The sequence below is a fragment of the Typopeltis vanoorti genome, chromosome 2 (assembly GCF_054136105.1).
Source record: "Typopeltis vanoorti isolate ZY-2024b chromosome 2, IOZ_Tvanoo_1.0, whole genome shotgun sequence".
Lineage (NCBI taxonomy): Eukaryota > Metazoa > Arthropoda > Arachnida > Uropygi > Thelyphonidae > Typopeltis > Typopeltis vanoorti.
Genome location: NC_143550.1, coordinates 156882895 through 156903354, shown reverse-complemented (window position 1 = coordinate 156903354; position 20460 = coordinate 156882895). Strand labels below are relative to the sequence as shown.

The 20460-nt window shown below is 37.3% G+C and overlaps 1 protein-coding gene across 1 annotated transcript in view; it reads right to left on the bottom strand.

Moving 5' to 3' along the window:
• Positions 1–20460, bottom strand: part of LOC150109560 (coiled-coil domain-containing protein 141-like) — a 451763-nt gene that overhangs the window by 198903 nt on the left and 232400 nt on the right. The window contains exon 18 of the mRNA XM_090409020.1: positions 15213–15335. Within this exon, the coding sequence (XP_090265146.1) occupies positions 15213–15335 (123 nt within the window). The remainder of the gene's footprint in view (positions 1–15212; positions 15336–20460) is intronic.

Here is a 20460-nt window from a genome sequence, read left to right as displayed (position 1 = left end):
GTTGATCATTGTCTCTGTGATGGACGTTGAAGGGCTTCCCTCACATTCAAGATCTTCCACATTTTGCCTTCCTTCCTTAAACGTTTTATGCCAGCGAAAAATACTTGCCCTCGACATTGCTTCATCGTGGAAAGTTTCGCATATCATGTTAAAAGTGTCTGATGCAGATTTTTGCAAATGTACACAAAATTTAATCGCATAACGCTGTTCCAAGGACACTTCCATTTCGAAGACTGGTCGCACCTCGTAGGCGCGCCGATGAGCACTTGTGTTTAGTCACGTGACACTCTGGCACATCAGCCTGTATACGCCATCTATCAACCTCTTTTGTTAATACATACAGCAACATTTCTTTGTTCCATAGAAATTAATATTGTGATGAGTGGTTTTGCCACAGTAAAATTAGTCTTATTACTTATTGAACAGCCCATGTACATATCTCAATCATTTTATGATTATAATTTGTGGAATTTTTTAATTGATCTGGGGGGGAGATTCCCCCCCCTCTGCAGATGTCCATGACCGTGGGATTGCATTTTATCGATGTATGAAAGTTTTGAGAGGGTATAGTGCATCAGCACTCATCTTAATTGGTCCAATGCATAGAGTGGGGGAACAATCTAGTTTATGCTTGATTAGAAAACAAAAATGCAACAGAATGCTATATTTGGTTGGTATATTTGAAATACTCAAAGATGAAAATATGTGAACCATCATTTATAAGACGTGAGAATAGGAAGGAATAAGTGTGAGTAGAAGCACTTTCATTAATGGTAAAGAATAATTAATAATTATCATTTGTGATATGTGTGTCCTAGAAGTTGCTGGGTCGGGCGGATAGCACGATTCTATAAATTCTAAACATGAATAAGTGAATTTATGATGGCATAATTTAAAAAAAAAAACTTATGAGAGAGAGAGAGAGAGAGAGAGAGTATTGCAGGAATAAATATGGTTTGATGGAGCAGCAAATCATCTCGTAAAATTTATTGTGTATATTATTATTATTCCTGACACCTCCAAGGAGTCCAAAGACTCATCGTGGGAGGACACCTACAACTGTTTCAAACACTACACTGAACTTTTACTATGAATCATCTCCATCAATGCCATCTACTGCCCACCTCCACCAAAACTAGTATTCTATGTCTGTAAATTGTGTTCTGAAGGGCCGATTTGTCTGTATGCGGGATGAAAAACCCGAGTTTCTGGGAGGAAAAACCCTGCTACCTCCGTATAAGATCAGCTAACTCACCTTCGATTGAAAATTGTCCAGATAAAGATTCCTCCCGTCGAGACGAGAATCGAACTTAGGCCTATTCCAATCGAAGGGTGCACTGTACCGTTGTTCTTCCAATTGCACTACGGAGGCGCTTCAAAAAGATGTGTTAAGTGAGTTTTAGCTAAAGCAACAAATTCGTAAACGCTAGTCAACAATAACAATACATTTGCTCCATTTTCCAAGAATTTTATTTTATTTACTGAGACTCAGTATACATGACATCCGATCATTATCGGAATTATCCACAATTTCGAGAATCCTAAATTCATTAGGGTTTTTTTTAAGTATCAGCAGTTCCTCTGTCTTATCAATCTGGCATATGCTGGTATTTTGTTGAAGATCAACAACGTCTTAAAATACACAGAATATTCATTTTTATTCAGGAATAGATATTTTTTACTCTGTTGTTTCCGAAGACTAGAATAAAAATGTCTCTATACCGTTAAAAAACTTTGCAACCTCAACAGATGCTATACTGCACAAGCAAAAGAAAAAACAATTAGCATTTTTCTCCTAATATTCACTTTCAAATTTTCAGTTCCAGAAAACATGTGTAAGATCTGTTTGTAATAAAGCCATCGGATATAGTAATCTCTCAACTCATGACAAGGGACAATAACCAATCACAGCTGCTAGGTGCTGAGTGAGCTCAAAATTTAAGCTCACCTAGCCACACCTTCTCAGTGGTTTAAAAATAATACAATGCTAAGAATTTGACACACTGCACCCTTTTTACATGTTTTCAAATGGCTCAAAGGTGTATGCATTTTGAAAGCACACCCGGGCTATATGCAAATATGATGCAATGTTTACGCGGTGAAAAGTGCCTTCTTCATGAAGCACTAATGCTTTATTATCCTCATGAAGAGGACAATGAAGCATTAGTACAGTACATTGTGTTTATTTTCAGGAATCGTGCGAAGTCTGCAAATAATTGGGTGAGTCTTTAATGGGAATAAACGCAAAAATATAATATCGGTGATACTGATATTTCGTGGATGAGCACCGCACACCTATCACACCCGGAATATTCACTCCTGGTATTAATAATATAAACACTATGTAATATAATTTACATAGTGTTTCCAAATACATGTGAACTTCCAAAAATAGTTTTAAATTAACAGAATTATTCTATCCATTCTACTGGAAGGGAAAACTATTTTTCTCATTCAGCAGCTATTGATATTAGCAATCTTCATCAGCAAACAAAAGTAGCATATTATGTACTACTTAATAATAATAATGTATATTCGTATTCAGTATATATACACTGCTTGGAAAGAGATTAATAGACACCCCCATAGGCAAGGTGAATCGTGCCATGTAACAAGCCACATGTTTGTAGCCGGTATAAATTGGAGGAATATGATGATCCCAAGTCAGTGCAATTGCTGTGTTTGGGGGGGAAATGCCTGTGAGAAGGGATGACAGAGTTTGAAAGAGGTGTTGTTGTGAGAAGATGCCATGTTGCAGGCCTATCTGTTCAGCAAATTGTTGACAAATTGGCCTGTCCCAGGTCATAGCACCCTACAGTGACGTTCTGTGAAAGCACATAGAGTCAACTGCAAGTGCTACCACTGTGGACAGCCACCACACCCACGGAACATGACTGTAGGGTGCTATAAAGAACAATACGTAAACCATGACATTCATCAACCAACATGCATACAGAATTCCAGGAATTGACTGGAATAAGAATCTGCATAAAAACATTTAGAACCAAGGTTGACAACATAGGTTTCCATGGTAGGACAAGGCCCACATTAGCCAAAATGCATGCAGTATCATCTTCAGTAGTGCAAAGAGCATGCACAGTGGGATGTGGAAACATGGGAAGGTAAGTTATGGAGTGATGAATCACACTACACCCTCTAACAAGCAGATTGGTGTGGTGGATGTCTATGTGTCTCATACCAGAGTGCGTAACCCCAACTGAAATTCGGAGGTGGCACTATAATGGTATGGTCCTGTTTTTCCTGGTTTGGCCTTGGATCTCTATTTGTGGTGCCACAAAACTGAATTCTGAGAGGTCTGAACATTCTGAACAATGTAATGCTTCCTACTTTGTGGCATTTCTAAGGAACTGACCATTGTTTCTTTCAGTAATGCACTGTATCATGTGGCTTCTGCTGTAACTGCATGGTTTGTGGACATGAACATCACCACACTTGACTGGCCTGCACAGAGACCTGATTGCAATCCTATCGAACATCTGTAGGATGAACTGAGGTGTCGAGTGATGTCTGCTCCAGGACCTCATACATGCCTACAGGAAGAATGGTCCACAATTCCCATCGATCGCTATTGTACACTTGTAGGAAGTATGCCCCATAGGATTGCTGCAGTCATTGCAACGAAAGGTGGTCCTACATCTTATTAGGGCGGGCAGTGTGGCTGTTTGTTTCTCACACTATTGTGTCCGTTGACGTCTTTCCAAGCAGTGTGTGTGTGTGTGTGTGTGTGTGTGTGTGTGTGTGTGTGTGTGTGTGTGTATATATATATATATTATATGTACTCTTTTAGTAACTTAAATGTCATATCCCATTTTTTTCTTCCTATCAACCAACTTTTGCAATCCACATACCGTCAATCTATCATCATATGGACCATTCTATAGAACATTCACTATCTTTGTCCCTCTCCTTCACCACTTCATCATGCCCAAGAAACCCAACTGATCAGACCTGAGCATAGTAATCCAGATGTAACCATATAAAGACTTTACAAAGAGGAATGATAGCTTCGTTATTTTTGCTTGTTAGTGTATCGTTGAATAACTAAGTAATCCTATAAGCTACCTTTGTCATCTTAGCAATATGCCCTCTGAACTTCAACTCTCTATCTATCTACTAATACCCTAATTCCCTAGCTTCATTATTATGTTATACTACTTATAATCTTTTCATCACATTCATGACGTTACACTTTTCTACATTAAACTGACACGAATTATCTTTTGTCCATACTATTCACCTATTTAAATCACCCTGGAAGCTCCCCACATCACCTTGATTAGGTATTTACATTACATAATTTTGCATCATCAAAGAACAACTGAATATTTCACTTCAAATAATTTCCCATATTATTTATATACAAATCTGCTTTCTCCTATATTCTGTTCTTCCATATACCACTGTAAATCCTTTTATCCATATCACCACTTTCAAATCCTTTTTATTTGTTCTAATTTGTGTAATAGTTCCATGTGATATCCTATCAAGCAGTTCTGCAAAATCCAGCAGTTTCATTGTGTAGTCATTTTTCTTGTCTAACTCAGCAATCACTCTATTATAAAAAGTTAGAATTACTAACACATGACCTGCCCTTCACTAGGCCATGCTGGATTGGTATCTATCATAGAGTATCATATTTTTATTCATCCATCAATTAGAATTCTAATTCTAATTGATCTATTGGAAGTTTATTTTCCACTTGGTTAGACTATAATAAATTTAGTTTAATCCTTTACCCAAGTGTAGGCAAACAAAGTTTGTGCCTGAAGTAGTTCTGAAGGAGTTGCCTCAGTTCTGAACTACTTCAGGTGCAAACTTTGTTTGCCTACACTTGAGTAAAGGATTAAACTAAATTTACTAATTGATCTATAATTTGCTCCCATAGTGTTGGAGCACCCTTTATGCAAATCTATTTCACTCTCCTTCCAATCTCTTGGGACTTTGCCAGAGCTCAGACTTAAACAGCCTAATCAGACACAATGCAAATTCCTTTACACATTCTCGTAATATGCAAGCTGATATCCCATCTATCCCTAAGCACTTCCAAGTCAACACTCTATTCTCACATTGTTTGCTGTCACATCTGTCACAACAACATCCTCACTTGGATGATAGACCAGACCCTTGCAAAGTGATCACAGTAACTCAGCTACTTTGTCTACTTCCATCGCATTGCTATCATCAGCATGTTAATATTATCCTTCCATGGTCATTCTTCCTTCTACTTGCCACATAACAAAAGAACTCTCTGAAATTTCCTTTAGCCCACTTGTCTAATTTCTTCTCATAATCTAATTTTTCCTTCCTTAACATGCTAGTCACCTTTCTTGTTTGAGCCTTGTACTGCTTGTGAGCTTGTTAATCACCTTTCTTTTAATATACTTTCTACAACTTTTTTTTTCAGTTCTTACTTAAAGATACTATTCATCCATCTAACTTATTTAATTTATCCTCCTGACCCTAGGTATACAATCTGATATCGCTTCCTTCAGATACTTCTTGACTGCATCCCGTGCACTGCTAACATCCTTCCCTTGCAGATTCTTATGCCTATGACACTGCTTCAAGCTGCCTTCTAAGCTTGTCATAATCACCTACCCTGTAGATCCAAACATATACTCCTTCTTAATTGAAACTTCCACAGGTTTTGCAATTTCCCAAGTCAAGACTGCATGATCATTCTCCTCAGTTGGAGGCAATGTAGCCATCTTAGTTATGGACAGATCTTTTGAAACAACTAGGTCCATGACTCTCAAACCCCGAGTCCCCTCCATAAATTCCATTTTCTTTCTGTCGTGTGATCGTTTCTCCTTCCAGTCTATGTCTTTATAGTTGAAGTCTCTCATAATAATTACTCGACCTACATGCAATGTGCTAATTTGCTGATGGATGTCACCTGCATCATCCCTTGCATCCTGACCTACAGCAGCAACCAAACGTGTATTACTGTCTTGTTGGCCTCTATTTCACACCAGATTGTTTCAAATGAACTGCCATACCCACAGGTGTCTATCTGATCTCCTCTTCCTCATTTCGGCTGCCATTCATCTGCAATCATCAATAATACTCTCCATTCCATTTCTCTACCCTACCTGAAAATACTATACTCCTTGCATTCTATCCCTGTAATTACATCATCAGCTGTCAGCTAAGTCTCATTAGTGTCTATAAGTTTTGGGAAGGTTGCAACAAACAATGCCAGAAACTCCTCCTTATTCCTGATACTTCTAGCATTAGAATACATAAGCTACAGCATCCCCTTAAACCCCCCCAACTACCTTTACACCTTGTAGTAACTATTCAATGTGATTTTGTCACTTAAGAGATTAGATGTTTTGGACATTCTCACACTCATTTGCTTCATGGGTACCTGCATCCACCCTAATAGCTTTATTTTCCAGAGAACAAAGCTGAACAAAGTTCTCTAGATACCTAACTTTTTCAATTGAAGATGAGTTATTAAAACACTTAAGGAATAGAACAATGTAGTTAAGGATATAAATTAAATTAAACTTTAATAAATATTTTCCGATATTTCGGCAATGTCACATTGCCATCTTCTAAAGGAACTTACGAAAAAAGCACGTGCACGTAGGCACTACAAACACAGTAACTGGGAATGAAGAGATGAAGCTATTGTTCTCCTAAAAGTCCTGATGGTGCCCTCTAGCGGGCTAAGTAGGTGTTCTTGGCCGTTGGGCTGAAGGTCTGCTGATTTTTTTTTAAGTTCCTTTAGAATCAGCAGACCTTCAGCCCAATGGCCAAGAACACCTACTTAGCCCGCTAGAGGGCACCATCAGGACTTTTAGGAGAACAATAGCTTCATCTCTTCATTCCCAGTTACTGTGTTTGTAGTGCCTACGTGCACGTGCTTTTTTTGTAAGTTCCTTTAGAAGATGGCAATGTGACATTGCCGAAATATCGGAAAATATTTATTAAAGTTTAATTTAATTTATATCCTTAACTACGTTGTTCTATTCCTTAAGTGTTTTAATAATGCATAACCAACATATAAGCCTGTCTACGAGAATGAAGATGAGTTAGCTGATCTCATACAGAAGTAGCAGGATTTTTTTTCCCAGAAACTTGGGTTTTTTCATCCCATGCACAGACAAATTGCCCTTCAGGACACATGCAATTTACAGGCCAAAAATACTGTTCTTGGCAATGATGGGTGGTAGATGCTGTTGGTGATAGTAGTGTGATAGTAGGAAAATTAAGTAGTAGTGGAGAGGGTGAGATGTATTTGGCAAGGTAGAGTTGAGTGTCCTCCTGCGATGAGTCCTTGGATCCATGGAGGTGTCACGTAATAATAATAATAATTTAAGTGCAGTCCATCAACATTATATAAGTTCTTCTTTATTATGTTGGAGGTTTAATGGATTTTTTACAACACTCAAAAAGAATTAAAATAGAATTTAATACTTCCTATATTTCGTCCTAGTCACTAGGACATCTACAGGGATTACAAAGACAATTAATGTAACATGCACACAAAAACTTACAATACTGAGCCCAACCACGTGGGTGACAATAAAGTCCTATCTAGGTGGAGCGCCCTCTAAGGGCAGTAGTAGGTGGCCTGGAATGTAAGGTGGGACCTCTGGTGATGACTGTTTCCCAAATCTTCGGAAGCTTAATGCAACCGTATTTGTTAAGATTTGGTTGGTTTCTGAGAGCTGCTGCTGCTTCTAAGAAAAGTCTCTCTTTCTTGAATTTGCTGTGGTGGAGCATGGTGGTTTTCTTCCATGATACTCTGTGGGTGGTGTCCAAAACATGGTCAGCCAAGCCTGAATGGCCATAGTTGTGTTTAACGATGTACGACTTGTGTTCCTCCAGGCGGATGGATGCTGATCTGCCTGTCTGTCCAAAGTACGCAAGCTTACAGGAACAGGGTACTTTGTAAACTCCAGGCAGAGAGAGAGGAGGGAGCTGATCTTTCGTAGAACGGATAAGGGTAGCCAGTTTGCGGTAGGGCTTATATGCTGTGTGTAGGTTATACTTTTTTAGTATCTTGGCTATTTTTTCTGAAGTGCCACGGATGTAGGGTATGGTGTCCGTGGCACTTCAGAAAAAATAGCCAAGATACTAAAAAAGTATAACCTACACACAGCATATAAGCCCTACCGCAAACTGGCTACCCTTATCCGTTCTACGAAAGATCAGCTCCCTCCTCTCTCTCTGCCTGGAGTTTACAAAGTACCCTGTTCCTGTAAGCTTGCGTACTTTGGACAGACAGGCAGATCAGCATCCATCCGCCTGGAGGAACACAAGTCGTACATCGTTAAACACAACTATGGCCATTCAGGCTTGGCTGACCATGTTTTGGACACCACCCACAGAGTATCATGGAAGAAAACCACCATGCTCCACCACAGCAAATTCAAGAAAGAGAGACTTTTCTTAGAAGCAGCAGCAGCAGCTCTCAAAAACCAACCAAATCTCAATAAATATGGTTGCATTAAACTTCTGAAGATTTGGGAAACACTCATCACCAGAGGTCCCACCTTACATTCCAGGCCACCTACTAATGCCCTTAGAGGGCGCTCCACCTAGATAGGACTTTATTGTCACCCACGTGGTTGGGCTTAGTATTGTAAGTTTTTGTGTGCATGTTACATTAATTGTCTTTGTAATCCCCGTAGATGTCCTAGTGACTAGGACGAAATATAGGAAGTATTAAATTCTATTTTAATTCTTTTTGAGTTGTAAAAAATCCATTAAGCCTCCAACATAATGCCCTCACAGCACTTAAGCCTCTACACAAGAAATAAGTTCTTCTGCCTGTCAAATTCAGTCCATAGGTCTACAAACTTCATACCTTTCATTCAGAAATATTTACATACAGGATCATTGTAAGATTATTTCTTTAGCCATAACTTTAAATTTCATAATGAAGACTGTTTAATCAGATAATTTTCAGAAAAAGCACTCTTATTTCAACAAAATCAACACTTTTACTTCAGAAGTGTAACAAATATTTTTCAGATTTGTTCTCTGCTGAGTAACAATCCCTTCTGATAGTGCTTATCTATATGAAAGGTATGAAATGTTTAAACCAATTATTTGATGACATGAAATTATTATTATTATTATTATTATACAAACATCTCCTGAAGTTAAGACTCATCAAGGGAGACAAGAGTAAGATGCATTCAAACAGGGATAATGTTTATCATACCTTGTCTTAAATGGTTCAATGTTTGCATGCTCACCACATCATTTGGCAATACATTCCACTCATCAACTACTCTCCATGCAAAAAAAAGTCAGGCCACACTCCCTTATGCACCACACCTTTATACAGCTTCCAAGAATGAAAAGAGGTCATTCTTGGAAAATTGCACAATAGTCCAGATGTGGTCTAATTAAAGCTTTGTATAGCATAATGATCACGTCCTTATCTCAACTTGTCGTTCTTCTTTAGTATACTGGCATTTCTTTATATGAGCTTGCTTCTCACCTAGAAATGCAGATGACTAAATCGATACGCAGTCCAGAGGTGGTCTAATTAAAGCCTAATTAAAATCAAAGTATGTACAAGGTATGTACGGTATGTAGATAACAATGACCACATTCTTATCTCTACTTGTCAGTGTTCTTCTTAGTATACTGGCATTTCTTCATGCTGTTTGTATCACTTTTGAGCTATATCCCTTGAACTTCAATTCTTTATCCAAAAATATCCCAAGATCCCTTGCTTCCTCCACCTCATGTAATACAACACCTCTGATTTGATACACAGCTTTACTTTTTTGAGAACCAAAGTGCAAAAACTTTACATTTACTGGTGGTAAATTGATATCCCTCACTTGTCAGCCCACATAGCCTTTATTCAAATCACTCTGAAGCACCAGTACATCTACATCGCTGTGTGACCCCATGGGTAACTCTCCTCCTGAGAAACATGACTCTGCTATACACCACCGTTTGATATTGATTAGAAAGCCAGTTTGCTATCCAATCAACCAACTGATTTTCCAATCCATTTGCTGTAACTTATACCCACACACACACACACACACACACACACACACACACACACACACACAGAAGAAGGAGAGGTGATATGATTGAGACTTTTGAACTGTTGAGAGGCAGTTACAGGGTAGACATTGGAGAGTCCTTTCACTTGGTGGAACGGCAGGAAGGAGCGATGACAAGGGCCATCCCTGGAAGTTATGAAAGGAGGCTGTGTGCAAGAGGGTAAGGAGTGATTTCTTTGCATGGAGGGTGGTTGTACCTTGGAATGCATTGCCTGAGAGAGTGCTTGGAGTGGGGATGGTTAATGGGTTTAAAGAGTGGTATGATAGACTTTGTACTTCCTAAAAACGACCTCTCACGATGAGTCTTTTGACTCCTGGATAATAATAATGAGGCCTGGATAATAATAATAATAATATACACACACACACACACACACAGTTCATTTAAAAAAAAAATAGGTATCAGTATTCGTTGTTTCTAACAGAAAAAAATTGAAGATTTAAAAGATATGAAAAGAAAACTTTAAAAAAAAATAATTACCTATAAAAATCAAGTGGATATTAGATCCAGCATTATTTCAAAGCTGAATGTAGAAACTATGAAAGCTTCATAAAAATAAGTTGACCAGAGAGCTTACGGGAATACGCCCGCTGTCATTTACAAGTCACCTTAGCGCTGACCACTTTAGAAAACACGCATTCTGCCCAGGCATCCATATATTCGCATTCTAATTTGGTCCATTTTTTTAAGGTTTCAGAACTTGTTGGTTCTAAAGAGAACCAACAAGTTCGAAACAGCTGTCAGGTCAGTGACACCTTAAAAAAATGGGCCACAATTAGAAAGCGAATATATGGATACCGGGGCAGAGTGTATGTTTTCTAAAGTGGTCCACACTAGAGTGACTCGTAAATGTCGGTGGACATATTCCTGTAAGCTCTCTGGTCAACTTATTTTTACGAAACTTTCACAGTTTCTACATTCGGCTTTAAAATAATGCTGGATCTAATATCCACTTGATTATTGTAATTTTTGCATTGCGGAACTGAAACCTTTTGGCTGTTTATTTTAGTAAATAATTACCGATATTGTTACTTCATAGCATGATAATTTTTTATTTCTTAAGGATAGTGACTATTGATGCTTACTTTTGCCATAATAGGCAACTTCAATGTCTGTTCATTCTGTAGAAATCTTCTTGCCCATTTTCTTTTCCACTTCAATTCTTTCCATTTGTTTACATAATGCACATCCAAGCAGGGTCATAACCCACCAAGGAACCAATGCAATGTCTAGGAGTGAGCTTAGAGAGCTGCAAAATTGTTAAAAAAAATCTCTGTTTTTTTTTTTTTTTTTTTTTTTTTTTTTAATTACATGTTTTCTTGAATGTAGGGGTGGCATATACCCTAACAATGATCCTGCATCCAAGTCTCTTATTTTGATAATTCACCAGTTAAAATTCGCATGAAAGTAATTTTTGTTGACTAAAAGTTCAGCAACTTGGCCAGTCATTTCTAGCTGTTGAACACTGATACCATCATGAACAAAAACAGTCTTTGACAGAGCCACTATACGGAATTCTTCATTCATTTTGTCACTTGTTTTTAATTGCTTAACCGCGGAAAGGAAAAAGATACCTTTTCATTTTTTTACTTTATGGTTCAAGACAATGTATTATTTCTTAGATAAACAGAACATCTGCAAAAGTCAGATAAAACCTAGTAAAATGATCTACATAACATGTTTGAGAGAGGGGGGAGGGAGAGACAAATCAACTCCTGCTGTACTTGACCTTCAGGGAGGCGAGAAGAATTTGTCCAGTGCTTTCTGTTTGTGGTATTCAGTATATATTGGTAGTTGAGTACTAGAATGAAAATCATTCTATATAATGAAACACATCTCCCCTTACAAGCACAGATGCAAAGTAAACAAAGTAAATCAAATCTGTATGCTGCACTTAAAACAGCATATAAACATGGTCAATGAATACTATATTTAGTGAAAAATATAGTAACTAGAAACAACCGGAATGAACACCATACTGCATCGTTGCAAACCAAAATAAAAGTTTTATTGTAGCTATAAAATATAGTCCTGCTTGAGGCACAATTAGCATGAGACACAGCCTGGCCTCAACGCACTAATACATAAACATGAAAGTAATTTAAAACTCTAAAATTACTTATAGCAAATATCTTAACAATAGACATAGTAAAAATGCAAATATAACTAAGCATATATGAATATTAGATAAATATGTAAAAAATTACTGAATATTACAAATTTCTAAATGTATCTCATCTGCATGTCACATGTCACTGTTTAATCGAGGTGCCAGTATGCTGTACCATCCCAAAAAAAAAGCAATGTATATATGGGTTGATCCCATATGAGATGAGAGGTTGAAGAACCTATGACACATCAGTGCATGTGAGGGGAGGAGAGGAGAAGTTTATTGACATTTTTCTTGAAGATTTGGATGTTGTAGTGAGAAAACACTTCATGAGGAAAACTGCCCTAGAGGTCAGAAGAAGAGGAGAAGTTCAGTGCAATTGTATTGAAAAGGGATATTGTTGAGTAGTTGCTGTACTTGTCTTAACAGACCCAACAGAAAGTGTAGGAATGTTTGCCAGTTCAGTGCAGTAGTAACTGAAAGTACATGTAGAGAAAAACACAAAGCTGAAATAGCGCATCTGTGACATAAAGGTTGAAGTGAGTGTGTGAGGGAGGATCATCTGTGAGCCAAACTTTTAGACAGCATTAAGAATTTTTTGGCAGAGAATTTAGGTGCACTATTCCAAATGTTTGAGCAGTGTTCTAAAGATAGGTGGGACAGATTCGGGATTTTTATAGAGTTAATAGATGAATGGGTGAAAAACAACTTCTTGAGAGGAAAACAATGCTGACACTGAGGAAGCTACATGTGATGTGTTTATGCCAGAAGAGGTGGGAGGTAAATGTCAATCCAAAGTGGGAGAGGGAGATCTTATCCTGTTTGGAGATTTGTGTATTACTGAAGGTAAGGGTAGATAAGCCAAGATCATTTTTTGCAAAAGAAAATCAAGCACTGCATTTTGGCAGCAATGAAGATAATAAGGTTATTCTCAACCCAATAAAGAATGGTATGGATGATCAGCTTAAGGCACAGATTGAGAATGATCTTGAAGCTTGGGATGTCTGAGCACATGGTTTGTGAAATGAGAAGGATGAAGAGTGTACTATCATCAGCAGAGTGGTGGACAGGATCATTATAAACAGAACATCATAAATAATAGAGTATATCATTTTATGTATAGGAGAGAGAGAGAAGAGAGAAAGAAGGTAAATGATAGAACAAAGCTCTACATTGGTGGCAAAGCTCAAAGAGAGAAGCCATTCACCAAGATACACATGAATGACCACAGAGAAAGCTGCCTACCTAATTACAGAGGGAAGCAGGAAGACTAAAAGATGGCAGTTTACTGAGCAAACCTTGATGCCAAATATGATCAAAAGCTCTGGAAAGGTCAAGAGCAACAGCACATATTTCTCTGAACGTTTCCAAGGCATGTGTTCAGTAGTGGGTAATGTAGGTTAAAAAGTCAGCTATGAATCTAGATTCACAGAATCCATACTAGTGGTTGCTAATTAAGACCTCTGATAGTGGAGAAGTCTTGATGACTTTCTTCATTATTCCGAAAAAGTAATGAAGGGCTAGTATATGAGTTTGATAGCAGTCTTCTAACTTAGCTGAATACAGAAAATTGTAGAGATGATATATTACAGATATTAGTTAGAGAGCACATTTGAGTACAACTGGAGAAAGATGTCATATGAATCAGAAGACTTTTTTAGTGTCTAAGCTGTTTAGTATTCTTCTCGATGTCTTTGCCAAAAAATCACCAGACACCCACAAACACACACACATATATACAGATCTATATATATAGACTGATGTCTACTACCGGAAGGATTCATTACTAAAAGATGACTAATATATAAAAAGCAGCTTTCTCTCTCCTATAATATCATCATAATTCTGACAGTATATTAGACATTATTTGCTGAGGGAAAAAGAATTCACCACTCAGAAGTATTCTTTCAATTTTACAATATGTAAAAAAATAAAACTTTTTTTTGTAATATACTAAAAGAGATTTTCCTTTATTTAAGCAATCCAATAATGGCAAAGCATACTGTTTCATTTATTACATAATAAAAAATACATTTTAGGTATTCATATACAGTGCTTGGAAAGAAGTCAATGAACACCATAGTGTGAGGAACAAATAGCCATGGCACCCATCTTAATGTAGGACATCTTTTTAGTGTGATGGCTGCAGCAATTTTATGGGGCATACTTTTCACAAGAATATGATAGCAATCAATGGGAATTTTGAACCATTCTTCCTGTGGGCATGTAATGAGGTCCTGGACTGTTGTGGGAGCAGACATCCCTTGATCTCACCTGACACCCCAGTTCATCCCATCTCTGTTGAAGCCAGTCAAGTGTGGTGACGTTCATGTCCACAGCTGCAGCAGCAGCCACATGACAGTGCATTGTATTGCTGAAAGAAACAATAGTCAATTCCATAGAAAAACGCCATGATGTAGGAAGCATTGCATTGTTCAGAATGTTCAGATACCTCTAGGAGTTCAATGTTCATGGCACCACAAACAGAGTTCTGAGGCCAAACCAGAAAAAAATAGGACCATACCACCACCTTCGAATTTCAAAAAGTCAAGGGTTATGCACTCTGGTAAGAGATGCTTACCAGACATCCACTACACCCACACCATCCATCAGCTCGTTTTTATATAGCAGTTTACATATTATTCTTTTTTACATATTATCCTTCATAGCATCCTAGTGTCATGTTCAGTGAGTGTGGTAGATCATACACTGCAGGTAGTACTTGCCATTGACCCCTGCACTTCAACCTCAGTATGGTTATCACTGGTTGTTGACCTGGGATGGCCCAGCCTGCAACATGGCATTCTATCACAATGCCTCTTTCAAACTCTGTCAGTTCTCTTCTTGCAACCATTTCACCAAGACACAGTTGCAGTGACTTGGAAACATCATATTCCTCCAATTTATGCTGGTCACAAACATGACTTGTCACATAGCGCAGTGCACATTTGCCCATGGGGGTGTCTGTTGACTTCTTTCCAAGCAGTGTATATTGAAAGATAGTCACAAAAAAAGAAAAGAAAAAAAGATTTACCTTGACTGTACTTTGAAATTCAGAGAAAGTTGAAGATGAAGCTTTTGCTGCATTTAGAGACTTCGTACAGTTGTCCTTAATAGATGAGAGCTGCTTACTGAGATCTTCAATGTGCTGATTTATCTGCCAGTAAAAAGCAATAGTGTATTTTCAACAAAAATACTTAGGTATATATAGATATATATAAAAATACATACACATATGCATTATATGTTATGTTAAATTAATTTATTATAAAAATAAATTAGTTATCAGGAATATACAGTAGCATCAGGATAATAAATTAATTAAAGTTTACTATGAAAAAAAAAACTATTCTGTTATTTTATTCCTGTGTTTATTTAATTATTTTATTCTTATAAAATATGAATTCATTCATGCATTCTGTGACTAAAGATCTCACATGAAACTAAAAAGCTTAATGCAATGCCACATAGAGTTTAACATGTAATATGAAAGAACTGCATGCAAATACAATTAATGCATCATTAAACTATATGCAAACAATTGGCACGTTTAAGAATGAAAAGAATTTCTCTAGTGAATAAAAAATACATTCATTAAACAGAAATTAAGTATCAATAATTTAGAGTTGTATGATTATGTGTGCATTTTCAGTAAGTTGCTGTGTGGTAGAACAAATTTCATGTCATCCTACAAGTGCCTATGTACCACTGGGTACTTAGAGGATGACATTATGGGACATTCTCAATAGGAAAAGACCTATGTTCAATTCATGATGATGAATTGCTTTTCAAAGTAATTACTTCAGAATATCTTTACCTTTGGTTTTTAGATACGTTTTGCAAAATACATTAGATCGGACAATCACTAAGATTCCTATTACAATAGTTTTGTTCATTTCTGAATATTGCTGCATCTAGTTAGATTTTATTGCAATTTGAAAGCAGTAATCCTTACAAAAACAATGATAACCTCATCATTCAAAATCAGAAACATCAAAATCAGACATTGAATTCTTAAAGATACAAATTGGCAATAAACAAATTGAGAATGTAAACAAGTTCACTTATCTAGGAAGCACACTGAGTCAAGACGGTCGTTCAAAAACTGACATTAAATACCAAATTGCTAAGGCAACCGTGGCCCTACAGAAGTTAAAACCATCGTGGGGAGATAAAAGAATAGCAATCACAACCAGACTAAGACTAATTGACACCTTGGTGAATTCTATCCTCTTGTATGGTTGTGAGGCCTGGACTTTATTGAGGGAGGATGACAGGAGACTCCTGTCTTTTGAAATGAAAACTTACAGAAGACTTTTGAGAATTCCCTATACCGCTCACGAAACCAATTAAAATGTTCGAAAACTGATCAATCCAATAGATGGGAGAAAAAGGGAAAATATTCTGACAGTCATCAGAAAAGAAGACAGATGAAATGGTTCGGACATGAGGAGAGGGCTAATGGCATTCCAAAGCAAACACTAGAAAGAATCGTTCCGGGACCAAGAGTTAGGGGCCGACCTCGATTAAAATGGACTGATAACATCAAAAAATGAACAAATTTCTCCCTTTCTCAACTGACATCAAGAACAAGAGACCGAGAAGATTGGAGAAGGCTAACAAAGAATATCACCTACCAGTCATGAATGACTCAACAGTCCATTTAGGACTACATGAGAGAAGAAGAATCCTTACAAAATTTGTCAAGTGAGTTCAATTTTTGTTTCAATTGGATCATCTGCAGTGCAAAATTTTGCAAAGCATGTCATACATCTGCACTGCATAAACTTAGTTCTAGTTGGGAATACAATGAGATATGTGTTCGTTCACCTGAAGTTTGGTTAAAATTGGGCCATTTTTATTGACAAAATTATTCTAGATGATAGTAATAATTCAGTTACAGTGGTGGATGAATTTAATTATTATTTATTATTAACAACATCAGATCTCCACTGAGTGAAAAAACTCATTGCAGGAGGCAAACACTGTTATACACCCATCAAACCATGCTTTGAACCCATTCAATGTGTCTGCATTCATCACAATGTCTAAATTACTAAAAGGTTTTATTAAGATTGATGCAGGGGAAATGTTTCAGCTGTGTGATAGTGATGGAAGAACAAGAGGTCATCCCTGGAAATTAAGAAAAAGTGTGGTTAACAAGGGTATGAGAACGAAGTTCTTTGCCTGGAGGGTGGTGAATAAGTGAAATGCATTGCCTGACTCAGTTGCAAGTTCTTCATCTGTAAATGAATTCAAGAAGAGATATGATAGATATCGTTCTGCTAGTTTGGGTTTACCATGATGAGTCTACTGACTCTATGGAGATACTCATAATAATAATAATAATGTCAAGCAATGCATTCCACTCACCAACCACTCTCCATGCAAAGAACCTGCTCACATTTGTCACCAACCACTCTCTTTATACAGCTCCTAGGGATGCTACCTTGTTCTATTCCCTTCTCCCATCCTATGAAAAATTTCTTCCACATTGACTTAGTAACAACTCTTTTTTCTCAATCATGTCTCCTCTCTTCCTCTTATTCACAAAGCTTTGCAAATTGCATCCCCTCAATCTGTCTTCATATCCCATATTTCAGAGACCAGTTACCAATTTAGTCAGTCTACTCTGGACTCTTTCCAGTATATCCTCATCACCACAAAAACCAGAGGACCAAATGAAATTCTTTAAATTGTGTAAAATTTAGGAGTTCAAATAAAATTTGTCCAGACATCGCAATTTTCATTTTCATTTTATCATTTTCTGTGGCAAAAGTAGGCAAATTTATGACTATAGTACATTACCCAAAAATGGCTCTATGTTGTCATTGTGATAATGATGAATAACATTACTAAAAAGAATGCCATCATGAAACTCCACTAGATATTCCCTTTTGCTGTACTCTTTCTACTTTTCTTTTTTTAAACAGCCTCCCAAACATTTTCCCACCTTCATGATATTTATTTTTCTATGTTATTTCTGAAATTTTCCATGACATTTAATTAGCTATTTGACACACACTAGAATGTTCTGTATATTCTCCGGGAACACACTGCCTTTTCTATTAACTTTCTATGATTTTTTTGGTTTTTTTATGGACTGCATCTTCAACTTCCTGTGCCTGCTATGGGATTTTTTGTTTCTACCCTAACAGATAATTTGCCATATGCTTCCCTAGGCAAATCAATCAGTTTTCATAAGATTTGACACTCACTTTTGTATAGTTTGGTTCTTGTTTTCAAACTTCTTTACTTTTGCTTCCAATAAAATGTGTATATGCAAGTCTTTATTCACAGAGAGTTGATCAAATCTGATATTTTAAAAACAAAATTCAGTAAACATTTTCTTTTCAATGTGATACTCATTTCTATCCAGCAAAACCAGATAGTATTCACTTCCTGTTGTAAATCTTGAATTCTGTTCCAATACGAAGACATCACTATCAACAATGTAATCACTAAGATTTTTCTTGTTTTGTATACATTCTCTCCAAATGAATTTATGCCCAGTTTATGTAGGAGCACAGTATTTGTAATAACTGGCTCCTGTCCTAGGTGGAATATTGCAAAGGTTGTGAAGGTAACACAGAGGATTGCTACAATAATGAGAAGGACACTGACCTGCAGAGATAAAAGAGTTATAATTCTGTTGTATAAGACTCTGATCAGACCACACTTAGACTATTGTTCTCAGATCTGGTCCCCAGGATTTGAAGGGGATAAATTAACTGTAGAAAGGGTACAAAGGCCGATAACAAAGATGGTTTCGGGACTATACAATGTTAGTTATGAGGATCGGCTAAGGGAATGTGGACTGCAGAGTTTGGTGGATAGAAGAAGGAGAGGTGATATGATTGAGACTTTTAAACTGTTGAGAGGTAGTTACAGGGTTGACACTGGGGAGTTCTTTCGCTTGGTTAAACAGCAGGAAGGAGTGATGACAAGGAGGCATCCCTGGAAGTTACAAAAGGAAACTGTGAGCAAGAGGGTGAGCAGTGATTTCTTTGCATGGAGGGTGGTTGAACCATGGAATGCATTGCCTGATACAGTGGTGAAAGCGAGAACAGTCAATGAGTTTAAGGAGTAGTATGATAGACTTTGTGTTTCCTAGGAGGGACCTCCCATGATGAATCTTGATAGATTTTGTGTTTCTTAGGAAGGACCTCCCGCGATGAGATTTTTGACTCCATGGAGGCCTGAATAATAATAATAATAATAGCCTATTATTATTGTTGTTGTACAGGCACCTCCATAGAGTCCAAAGACTCATCGAGGGAGACCCAAACTATCCACACAATCTATCATACCTCTCCATGAACCATTAACAGACAAAGCATCACAACTGGCTCTGGCAACTCATTCACGATTCTCCAAGCAAAAAATGTGGTTCTCACACCCCTACTAACCATACCTTTATTCAACTTCCAGAGAAACATGCCCCCTGTATCAATCCTATAAAACCCTTTAAGCAACTTAAATATTTCTATCATATCTATCTATCATAAACCAACTTCTGCAATCCATAAGTCCTCAATCTATCCTCACAGGGAACATTCCACAGACCACTCACCATCTTGATTGCTTGCTTCTGAATCTTCTCCACGGCTTCCTCATCTCCAAGAAACCCATGAGACCAGATTTGAGCACAGTAATCTACATGTGGACATATCAAGGCCTAATAAAGAGGAATGACAACTTCCTTATCTCTACTTGTTAATATGTAGAGAAAATCAGGGTTATTGAACTTGAATAACCCTGATTTTGCCATACTGGTTGACTTTCTTGCCTGACTCTTGTACTGTTCTTAAAATTGACCAGCATGAGATTGCTGGTCACTTTTCTCTTTATATATCCGACATAGCATTTTCTTCTTCTGCAACTGGTGCTTAATGATATTACTCATCCATCTAACTCCTACCTGATCTAGAGGAATCGTGTCATGCACTATTAACATCCTTATCCTGCAGTGTTTTATGCCATGGCACAGATTTAAGCTTCTTCCTAAGCTTCTTGTAATCACCTGCCTTGTAGTTCCACATATACTCCTTCTCGACAGAATATTCCTTATTTTGCAATCTTCCAAGTCAAGTTTGCATGGTCACTTTCACCAATCAGAGGCAATGTGGTCACCAGTGGAGCCAAGGGGCCCTGCTCCCTCACAAAAGAAAAGGAAAAAAACACTAGAAACTTTTCCAAAAATCATTTCCTAATTAAAATTAAATTTTTTTATTTATGTTGTGTCGTGTCTTCTATTTCTATACTACTTATGAATTAGCCAT